Here is a 12002-nt window from a genome sequence, read left to right as displayed (position 1 = left end):
AAGCTGGTGAAGGGTCTGGACCACAATGCTAATGAGTAGTGGCTGAAGGAAGTGGGATTGTTAAGTCTGGAGGAGGCCCAGGGGAGGCCTTTTCTCTCCACAACTACCTGAAAGGAGCTTGTAGAAAGGTACGGGTTGGCCTCTTCTCCCATGTATAGGTGACAGAACAAGAGGTGATGGTCTTAAGTTGTGCCAGGGGAGGCTCAGGTTGTGTAATTGGAAAAATTTATTCTCAGGAAGAGTGGTGAGACATTGGCATGGGCTGCCCAGGCAGCTGGTGGTGTCACCGTCCTGGAAGGTGTTTAATGAAAGGATAGTTGTAGTACTTAGGGACATGGTTTAGTGGGCAATATTGTTGGTGTGTGGGCAGTTGGACTAGATGATCATAGAGATCTTTTCCAACATAGAAGATTTTACGATTCTGTGAGTTATATATCTTAATAATGTGTTAAAAGGATTGTGCTAATTTCAACTGTAGAATCTGAAGTTTTTTAGTGTAAAAATGATAGTCTCTTTTGCATATGAAATTCTGGCATAAGCGATAAAACTCAATTTCTGCAGTTGAGTGTAAGTGATACAGTTGTATATGTGCCTGGAATTATCTGTATAACAAAATCAACCAAGTGTGCATGGGGTCTAGAATTTCAAAGTAATGTTTGTTTGGTTAGTTATGGAGCATCATCTGCTCCCTGTGGAATCTCTTTTACTGGCTATATATTAATGGCTTAGATGATTGAAATGTATCTTCTTTTGTGAAAGGTGAGGATCTCAAGTTTGTATTTGCAGAGCTGCTGAATATCTTGCAGTGGGGTTTCATAGCCCTAGTCTACAACACAGAATCTGTATTGCTGTCACCATGTATGGACAGATGGCAACCTTTGTGTTCTTTAAAACATTTAGTAAATCCTGACATTTTCTGTTGGATTTAGTTTTGAATTGCAGAATTACAATTGGGCAGTTATTCAATTAAAAAAAAAACAAAACAGCTAAACTGAGGCTTATCATAGTATAGTAAGGAGAGTGATGTTATGTGAAGTCAAAAGGAAGAATTGGGACCATTCGTAGATAAGAGAACAATTGAAAGTAACTCGTCTGGACAAAATCAGAGATGAGATGAAACGAGAAAACTTTGGAATTGTTGTCTAAAAAAAATGGACTGTTTGCTGAAGTTCTGTCACTTAAAAAGTAGGTTAAATAGTGAGTACGCTAAAAATATTTCTTGTAAGATCAACCTAATTTAGGAGGATTCTTTAAGAAATGTATGTAATCTCTCATTTGAGAAAATTTACCTGTTTTAGTCATCTTAGAAATTGGGAGTGCATCTCCTGATTATATGATTTTTCCTGTGCTTCAAATGTGAATCAATCATTGTTTGCTTTCTTTCATTACATAGATCAGTGGTAATTATAAGTATATATGCATGAGTTAATGCATTGTATAATTTGTTATAATAATTGATATGGTAGTTAATTGTGTAATTTATGGAAATTAATTTTGCATTAACTTGTAGAACTGTTGGGTATGGCACTCTGCTTTACAAAACATTATTCAAGAGGATGTTGGTCCTAGTGATAGGCATTTTTACATAATTAGTCTATATTTTCACTGCCTTTGCTTTTTTTTTATTATTTTGTTTGTTTGTTTGTTGTTTTTCCTCCTCCCTGTTTGGGAAACAGTTTGGATTAGTTTTGAATCTTTTTATTTACTTGCTTATGCTATTTTACTTTATCCCCGCTTTTGCACTGTGAATACAAGTTAATGCCATTCAACTTGAATCAGTATTGCTTCGTGGCTATTACACAGAGATCATTATGTTAGAAAGCTCATCCTTAGAGACATTTAGAAATTAGATCTGAGTATATCCATCTTACATTAATGAAGTGGTTCTTATGTAAGAATCATTCACCTTTTCGTGGTTTTGAGTTTTCTAAACCTTAACAGACAGATATTCTGGTTGAAAGTCTATGAATATTTGCATATGCATTTAAGTTTTTATAGTTACTCTTTTTGACTTGAAGATGCCTTTTTATTTGTGCAGGAGTGTTTGAAGTGTTGAAGTTTCGTATTTATGATATTAATAGTTACAGTAGAATGAGGGAAAGTAAAACATCTCTACCAAAAACACTTAAAAATTGTATGGTTTATTTAAGAAAAGTGTGTCTTCTCAAGCTTAACAGATGTGTTAATTTACTATTTATCTTGCTTAATGATCCTGTGATACGGGAAATTAGTGGCTTTGCAGATGAAAAATGTATGAGTAAAAAATGCATTCATCTTTGTAGGCGTCATCTGTTTCATTGACAAAAGGCACAGGTGTGAAATTTATCTCAATAATTAAATTTATAATTATTATATCATAGATTGATAAATTGTTGCTTTTCCTGGCTTGTAAGTTGGAGCTCAACGCTTTATGGGACAGGAATAGATTTAATAGTTGAATAGAGATTATAAGTTGAGATTTTTCTGAGATAGTGCTTGTATGCTTTTATACATTATTTAAAATGTAAGGCAGAGAAGAAAACTCCAGACAGAGAAGAAGATTTTGTTAATGACTCTACAGGGATGTGCTTTTCTTTGCACTGAATGGCAGACACGCAGGCTTGAAAAGTTTCTACTGTGCTTTTTCTTTAGAAACTGCTGTCCTTGCTATTATTGAGTATGTTCATAGACTTCCTGAACTCATAGAAGTACTACAAAAACAGCAATAGCACTGATTTTTAATAGGAAGCTTGGAAGTGAAAGAACAAAGAAGCAAAAAGTCTTAAGTGTTCATATGTGGTTATGTAATGTATTTCTGATGCTAATGTCTTTTTTCCCTCTTTTTCCCAACAGCTGTAGAACGAGCAATCGGAAGAGTTTGATGGGCAGTGGCCAGTCTCCAGCTCTGCCTCGACCTCATTCACCTCTCTCAGCACACACAGGTGATTTTTATATCTATGCTACTGCTGGTGTTATTGAATTCTTAAAAATCCTTCATAAGAAAAGGAAAATAGACTAGTTCCCTACACTGCTACCCTTCTTTCCTTTGTTGGTACTAGTGAAAAACTGCATATCTTTCCATCCAAATTTCTGTTAACTTCAAATTCAGGAGTCCATGCATCTTAGGCTGTGGTGAAAAGCACTCCAGAAATATCTAACGTGGGTCATGCATCCTTTTCTGTTTTCTGTGTTCTTGAGCATTTTCTCCTTTTCCTATCTATCGAAAGAATATAGAACAGCTTGGTAAAGTTAGTGGAGTTGGTGAGTAGACTGTTACATTCTACTTGGAGTAAGTTTGCTCCCTAGGGTTGCTGATGCTGTGCACATTGCGAGAAATTTCAGAGGTTTGTTTGTCCCATTTTATTGTGTTTCTAATGCATCTGAAGTATTTAAGAGTGAATAAAAAGTCTGTAGAGTGGAGATATTCTTGAAACAACTGTCCTGACTTTTTAAAAAATGCATTTTTAGCATACCAAAACACATTTATTCGAAGATTGATTCTGTCATGTTTTTGCAGCATTGCTAATAACAATATGCTTAAAGACCCACAACAAATCTTGTGTTGGCAGTGACACTGACTACTTTGTAGTACTGTTCTTGGATGATAGAAGATAAAATGCAGAGTTTAGTTTGAGTTTTTCAGGAAGATGTTTAGTATGATAATTCAGTTTTCTAGTGGAAGCGACATTATTGGGGAAAACAGAGTGGTTCTCCTCAAACTGAGCAGCAAGCTATCAGAAATAAGACTTCTCTTACTGGGAAGTCTAGTTTGGTGTTCTACCACTCTCACAATAAAGACTGTTTTACTGTTGTCCAGTCTGAATAAAACTGTGGCTTTCAAAGCTTTGGGCAAACTGCTCTAGAAGTAGAAAAATGATAGTATATAAATAAAGTAAGTTAAGTGTGAGCTGTTCTTTTCCACTAACTGAGCAGTATGTGACACGTTTTCAAAACACTTGCTGTGGAAGCTTGTCAACTTCTGCAGTTACCCAGAATCATAGAGTCATCTAATAGTTTGGGTTGGAAAAGATCTTAAGGACCATCTAGTTCCACCCCACTTGGCATGAGCCAGCACATTTTTTACTACATGGGGATGCCCAAAGCCCCATCTGGTGGAGCTCTGAATACTTCCAGGGAAAGGGGCATCTACACCTTCGCTGGGCAACCTTTTCCAGTGCCTCACTATGCTCACAGTGAGCAGTTTTTCTTCCTTAGATATAATCTGTCTTTTTCTTTTAAAGTTTAAAGCTATTACCCATTGTTGTGCCACTACACTCCCTGACAAAAGAGTACCTCTCCATCTTTCCTTTAGGCTCTCTGAAATTCTGGAACGTCCCCTCGAGTCTTTCCAGAGCGTTCTGTTTTCCAGGCTGAACAGGCCCACCTCTCAGCCTTCTTCTTAGGAGGGGTATTCCAACCCTCTGAGCATCTTCATGGTCCCCTCTGGATCTGTTCCAGCATCTCCATATCCCTCTTGTGCTGGGGACCTCAGGGCTGAATACAGTACTGCAAGTGGAACCTCATGAGTGGAATGAAGACAGTGATCTCTCTTGTCCTACTGACCATCTCTCTTTTTATGCAGCCCAGGACATGGTTGGTTTGGTGGGCTGCGAGTGCAATTGCTGGCTGATACTCATTTTCTTGTCCATCTCTATCCCTAAGTCATTCTCCATAGGGCTGCTCTCCATGCAGCCATCACTCAACTTATATTCATGTTTGAAATTCCCCTGACACAGGTGCAGGACGTTGTGCTTGACCTTGTTGAACTTCATGAGATTTGGATGGGAACATGTCTCAGGCCTGTCATGATCTCTTTGGTTGCATCCCTTTCCTCCAGCCTGTTGACTGCACCACACAGGTGGTTTCTGAAAACTTTCTGAGAGTGCATTCAATCCCACTGTCCACATCACCAACAAAGGCGTTAAATAGAGCTGTTCCCAGTAATGACTCCTACTTCTCAGCACTGAATGCAGTTCTTTTATACTTGTACGTTTTCCCAAGGAATGCATGCCAAACACTTCAGCAACTCTAGGATGTCTGTTCTGTGCTAGGAATTTGCATGTTTATGGTTATCTTCTTAGTTTTCCTTCTGTGTGCAGTAGTTTACAGTTATCAATTGCATAGTCATTGACTTCTGACTCAGCTGGCTACTGTGTCTGGACTAGTCCCTTGCAGGAGTAATTTGGAATTACAGCATTCTCAGATACAGCCTTGAGTAGTTTACTTCTCACAGTGCTGATGGATTAGATACTTTGTAGAGTTGACTTAGTAGGCAAAATAATTTCTTAATGTTTGGATAATGAATGTGAATATGATTCTAATTCATGCATACGGATATTCAAATGGGTTACTTAAAAACATACTGAAGCTGTATAAGTATGAATATTTTTTCTGTATGTATTTTAGGAATTCAGTGTATCAAAGTGTTCATAAATCCTCAGTAACTTAGGTCTTAAGAAACTCTGGATTTCCACCATTGCTGTATTCCTGTGTTGTGAGAGCAACCAGGTCTTACCTGCTCGAATGACCTCCCTGCTCTAGTTGGAAACCTGTAGTTTTTTGTTAAGTCCAGCAGAGAAGTGTAACTTAAGATCAGTTCTTGCATTCAACAGCCTGAAACATGATAATTGCATGTACATGTGGCAAAAGTCCTAGTGAGATTATGCGGATTGTGGTGGATGTTGGAAGGAGATCTTGCTCCAGATACTGTTTTGGTGCATGTTGTCAGAATTCAGTTTTGTGCAAGAAATGTCAGTTTGCTACAGGCTCAAAAGACTGGGCTACAAGTAGCAGGCAGGTAGCTTGTGGTCATGTGATAACTGCACTGTTGTATTCCACTGTCCATCAAAGGAAAAACCATTCAAGAGGTTGAATGTAGCTGATAATAAAGTTGAAACATGGAGCCACTGAATACTCTTCCAGTTCTCCATTTCCTTGTGAATTTTCTACCCATCCCTGAAACTTAGTTCATTGTTTCTTATGATGCCTCATTGTCCTGGTTTCAGCTGAGACAGCGTTTATAGCAGTGATGTTTGGTCATTGCTGAGTGATGGGAGCATGCCCAGGGCTAGGCTAGGCTGCTTGGCAGGGAAGAGTCATCCACAACAGTCCTCTTGATGCTCAAATTGGAGCTTAAATGGTAATGATAATGACAGATCCAACCAAAGCATGTTAAAACTGTTATAGGTGTTACAGTAATTTAATAGTTGCTTTTCTGAATGTTATTTTTTCTATTTTTGGAGATCTTTCTGAGTATTTACACAGAAATGTATTAAATGCTTGGGATATATAATCCCTGCTGTGCTATTTACCATTTCTGCAGGCTGAGTTTACGTTATCATTTTAATATTTTGTATAACACTAGTTGGGCAACTTACCAGGTATTTCTATTTGTTATTGTGGTCATATTTGTTCTTTAGGAAGCATATCTTGGAAACTGTTCATAATTTCACTCTTTATTTTGTCACCTGGGGGAGTCAGGCTATGGAGGAGACAAGTGAAAATGATCAAACGAGCATGTTACAATTTCTATGCATTCTGGTAGTGTTTTGGGTTTTGTTTAAGGTTAAACAACTGTTTAGGACTATCTCCCAGTGATCTGCCCTGAGGCTGGATGAATGGTAGGGAGTGTGGAATGGTATGGGCAGGCACCTAGAATAGTGGTCACCATCAGTGTTCTGGAGCTTGACCCCTAAAAAAATGCAGAATCCTGAGAAACTTGGAAAATATTTGGAAAAGGTATGCTGTTGCCCTGACAATCTTAGAGAGAGACAGATCACTACAACATCCTATGTCCTATCCATTCTACATCAATTTATTGCTCTTGCTGGGAGGACAGGCAAGATTGAGGCACGTGTGAGTTACCTCTGCTTGCATTCTGTACCTGTGTTGAGTTCTTTTGGGGCAGCTAGTTTAAGCTATGTGGTTTTTTTTAGCCCAAGACTTCATATCTTGAAAGGGAAGAGTGCAATGTATCTGTAGTATCAATGAAAGCAAGGTATATAAAGGTATACTGTGAGTCTGAAGGAGGTGCTCTATTAGTCAGAGTGCACTGAATTAATACTCATCTCAATACTGCTGGCTTTGCTGAAGTGTGTTTTCATCTTCAGTAATCTACAGCAATCATTTTAGAGGTCTGGTTGCCTGTTCAGTAACAACGTGTTACTATTTCAGACTTAGTGGAGGGCTCGTATTGCTGGTGCAAAGTCATGACAATTTGAGTTAGACCTATTCAAAACCAACATTGCATGTAGTCTTGCTCTATTCTAAAGAAGAGGTTTTTGAGCATAATGATAAATCTTTCAGGACTTTTTTCAGGGGCTATTATACCTGCACTCTTCCTTGCAGTTCCTTTTTTTTTTTTTTTTTTTCTTTTACAAGTTTAGATTAAACTGAGGATACGAGCCATTCTCTAACTTAAATAGACACCCTTTGAGAAGGACTGGTGGACTATGTTTAGATTTATACAAATTGTCCCACATGAGAAAGTCACATTGAAATCTCAGTGAATGCTGTACCTCTTCCCATTCTCCTGTTATAATTGTTTGCTATGGGGATAATGGTGGACTGCAAAGCAGTTTGTGACCAATCTTCATCTGTGCAAGCTGAATTGGGTAAACTTGAATACTTGGCGTAAAGATTTTTACTATAAATATATACTAATGACGCTTCTTTGGGTTCAAGCTTTGGTCATTAAACTAGCTTATCTTAGTTGTTTGGACATCCTTCATATTTAGTATCAGGGCTGAAAGCTACTAAACCTGCTGAAGGGTCCTGTTAATTTTTGCATTAACTGTGAATGTATTCAAAATTGTGAGAGGCAAAGGGTTGCAGTATCAGCTAGGTCAACATCTGGTGCCCTGGATGCTAATGGACTTTTCCAGATGAATGCCTGCTGCTGCATAGGCAGGTCATTTGCACCACCCAGCCTATGAGTGAGTGATTATCATCACATCAAGTCAGGGGCATTCAGATGTCCCCACCTCAACAGTCACACAAGCTTGTTCTTGTGGGTGGTGCTAACCCCTGATGATTAATAATCATGTGTAGTGCTGTTTAATTTTATCTACTGCAGGAATGGGTTTTAACTGGTAGGAGTAATGCTATAGATCTTGTGTTTCTTAGTACAATGTTTCATGTGGTGCCACCAAGAAAACAAGTATTAGAACAAAGAATTGCAAGTAGGAAATTGCCTAAAAGAGAAGAGGTGAGTGTTGTACAAAAATGAGAAATCATGAAATCATAGAATCTGATGAGCTGCAAGATATGCTTAGAGGTCATCCAGTCCAACTCCCCTGCAGCGAACAGGGGCGTACACAGCTAGAGAAGATAGCTCAGTCCTCGTGATCAACTGCTTTGGAGTCGGCACAGCCGGAGCTGCAGTGGCTGATTGAGGTACAGGGTGGGTTTTCGGGAGGTTCCAGTCTCTCGGGAACCGAGTGAGAGCAGCTAGTCCCAACGGCTGTTCTCGCGAGAGGTTAACGAAGCGTTAACGAGGCGCAGGTGTTAACGAGGTAGGTGTTAACGAGGCATAGGCGTTGCCAGGGTTTCAGCGCCCTCACCCACACTCCTCAGCTGATTAGGGCTGAAGGGGTATATCCCTGAAGGGCTCAGGGAGGGCCGCGAAGTATCACATTACAATTCATATCTATATATATATTATTATAAACCATTATTTATTTATTTACTCTCAATTTTTTTTTCGCTTCTTTTTTTTTATTTTTTTTCTGTCATGGTCTCTACAAGACAGAGGGCTTGCCTTAAGAAGGCTGTGGCGACCCAGACAGAAGGTCTGCCTAGAAGTGTGGCTACACAGGTCTCTGGTTGCAAGGAGTGTCAGAGCCTGCTACTACTAGATGAGGGTGCTAAGCAGTTCTCCTGTGCAAGGTGTGAGCAGGTGGAAGATCTGCTTAACATGGTGGTTGAATTGAAGGAGGAGGTTGAGAGACTGAGGGCCATCAGGGACTGTGAGAGGGAGATTGACTGGTGGAGTAACTCCCTAGAGTGCCAGAGAGAAAGGTACCAGGGAGATCCCCCACAGTTTCTGGTGGACTCCCTGACCTGTCCCCGTAGGGCAGAAGGGGGATATCTGAGGGATGGGGAGGGCTGGCAGAGAGTCCCTACTCGGTGCCGTGGGCGATCTCCCCCTCTGCCTCCCCAGTGCCCCCAGATACCCCTAAGCAATAGGTTTGCAGCTTTGGAAGTTGAAGAGGTGATAAGGGGTGAAGTGCAGGAAGATTCCCGCAGGAGGTCACCAATGGCAAGGCAGTCACCTCCGTGCATTGAGACTGCCGCTACTAAGAAAGAAAGGAAGGTGATCGTAGTGGGTGGCTCCCTTCTAAAGGGAACTGAGGGCCCCATTTGCAGACCAGACCCAAACCGCAGGGAAGTGTGCTGTCTCCCTGGGGCTCGAATCAGGGACATTACTAGAAGACTCCCGGACTTGATTCGCCCCACCGACTACTACCCATTACTAGTAGTTCAGGCAGACTGCAATGAAATATCTCAGAGAAGTCTGCGAACTATGAAAAGAGATTTTAGGGGATTAGGGCGATTAGTTCAAGGGGTGGGAGCACAAGTGGTGTTTGCTTCCATACCTTCTGGGGCGGTGAAGGACACAGAATGGGCTAGGAAAACACAAGTGATGAATAACTGGCTGAGAGGTTGGTGTAGAGATAGACACTTTGGGTTTTTTGACCATGGGACAGTTTACTCGGCTCCTGGCCTGTTATCTGTTGATGGGACACACCTATCCCAAAGGGGGAAACGAATCCTAGCACAGGAGCTAGCTGGACTCATTGAGAGAGCTTTAAACTAGCTGTGACGGGGGAAGGGGATAAAACAGGGCTCTCCAGTAAAGCGCCTAAGGAGGCTGTGCTGGAAAAAGGGGTGAGGCAGATATCTCAACTGAAGTGCATCTATACCAATGCACGCAGCATGGGCAATAAACAAGAAGAGCTGGAAGCCATTGTGAGGCAGGCTAACTATGACCTTGTAGCTATTACAGAAACATGGTGGGACCTCTCCCATGACTGGAATACTGGGATTGATGGCTACAAGCTCTTCAGAAGGGATAGACAGGGAAGAAAGGGTGGTGGCATAGCTCTCTATATCAAAGAGTGTTTTGATGTTGAAGAACTAGTGGTTGGAAATGACAAAGTAGAGTGTCTATGGATTAGGATCAGGGGGATAGTCCTTAGGAGTGACATCGTGGTGGGGGTCTGTTACAGACCACCTAGTCAGGATGAAGAAATAGATGAGATGTTCTATAAACAACTCGTAGATGTTGCACGATGGCCAGCACTCGTTCTCATGGGGGACTTCAACTTCCCTGATATATGCTGGAAATACAATACTGCGCAGAGGAAGCAGTCCTTGAGATTTCTAGAATGTGTGGATGATTGCTTCCTGACTCAGCTGGTGCAAGAGCCTACCAGGGGAGATGCCTTGCTTGACCTACTTTTCACTAACAGGGAAGGACTGGTAGGGGATGTGAAGGTTGGAGATTGTCTTGGCCAGAGTGACCATGAAATGGTGGAGTTTGCTATTCTGGGTGCCGTCAGGAGGGTGACTAGCAAAACTATTACCTTGGACTTCCAGAGGGCAGACTTTGACCTGTTCAGGACACTTGTTGCAAGGGTCCCTTGGGACTTGCTCCTGAGGGGTAAAGGGGTCCGGGAGGCCTGGATGCTCTTCAAGATGGAAATCTTAAAGGCACAGGAGCAGGCAGTCCCAGAGTCCTGTAAGTCAAGCCGGAGGAGCAAAAGACCAGTGTGGATGAACCGGGATCTTTTGTTGAGACTCCGAGAGAAAAGGAGAGTCTATGTCCTCTGGAAGATGGGTCAGGCTACTTGGGGTGACTACAGAGAACTGGCCAAGATCTGCAGGCAGAAAATTAGAAATGCTAAAGCCCAGCTTGAAATTAGGCTGGCTACTGCTGTAAAGGAGAACAGGAAACCCTTTTACAAATATATTAACAGCAGGAGAAAAACTAAGGAAAATTTCCCTCCTTTACTCAACGAGGCAGGCAATATAACCACAGATGATAAGGAAAAGGCTGAGGTTCTCAATGCCTTCTTCACATCTGTCTTTAATAAACAGGACAGTTATCCAAATGGTACTTGCCCTGACCTGGAAGTCTGGGACGGGGTGCATAATGCACCCCCTGTGATTCAAGCAGAGACGGTCAGAGATCTTCTCCTCCATCTGAACTCCCACAAGTCCATGGGGCCAGATGGGATCCACCCAAGGGTGCTGAGGGAGCTAGCAGAGGTGATTGCCGAGCCACTTTCTGCCATCTATCAGCATTCCTGGTTATCTGGAGAGGTCCCACAAGATTGGAGGCTTGCCGATGTGACTCCCATCTTCAAGAAAGGCCGTAAGGAAGACCCGGGGAACTACAGGCCTGTCAGCCTGACCTCGGTATCAGGGAAAGTTATGGAACAGACGTTATTGAGGGAGATCACACGACACGTGCATGGCAATAAAGGGATCAGACCCAGCCAGCACGGGTTCACCAGGGGCAGGTCGTGCTTGTCCAACCTCATCTCCTTCTATGACTGGGTGACCAGACAGGTAGATGAGGGAAAGGCTGTTGATGTAGTCTACCTGGACTTCAGCAAGGCCTTTGACACGGTCTCCCACAGTATTCTCCTAAGGAAACTGGCAGCCCGTGGTGTGGACAGGTTCACTCTTCTCTGGGTGGAGAACTGGCTGGAGGGCCGTGCCCAGAGGGTAGTGGTTAATGGAGTTAAGTCCAGCTGGCGTCCTGTTACGAGTGGTGTCCCCCAAGGGTCAGTTTTGGGGCCCATCTTGTTTAATATCTTTATTGATGACCTAGACGAGGGAATTGAGTGTACCCTCAGTAAGTTTGCAGATGACACAAAGCTGGGAGGATGTGTCAAACTGCCTGAGGGTAGGGAGGCCCTTCAGAGGGATTTGGATAGGCTGAACAGCTGGGCTGAGCAAAATGGGATGAGGTTCAATAAGACCAAGTGCCGGGTCCTGCACTTTGGCCACAATAA

At 42.0% G+C, this 12002-nt stretch overlaps 1 protein-coding gene across 1 annotated transcript in view; it reads left to right on the top strand.

The window, feature by feature from the left end:
• The window catches only part of MAST4 (microtubule associated serine/threonine kinase family member 4), a 100807-nt gene that overhangs the window by 28596 nt on the left and 60209 nt on the right, over positions 1 to 12002 (top strand). The window contains exon 2 of the mRNA XM_065739759.1: positions 2833 to 2921. Coding sequence (XP_065595831.1) covers positions 2833 to 2921 — 89 coding nt within the window. The remainder of the gene's footprint in view (positions 1 to 2832; positions 2922 to 12002) is intronic.

Source organism: Cyrtonyx montezumae, unplaced genomic scaffold (assembly GCF_038088225.1).
Source record: "Cyrtonyx montezumae isolate F1298 unplaced genomic scaffold, pur_monq_1.0 scaffold_25, whole genome shotgun sequence".
NCBI lineage: Eukaryota > Metazoa > Chordata > Aves > Galliformes > Odontophoridae > Cyrtonyx > Cyrtonyx montezumae.
Note: the sequence above shows the minus strand (reverse complement) of the source record. Positions and strands in the feature narration are given on the sequence as shown.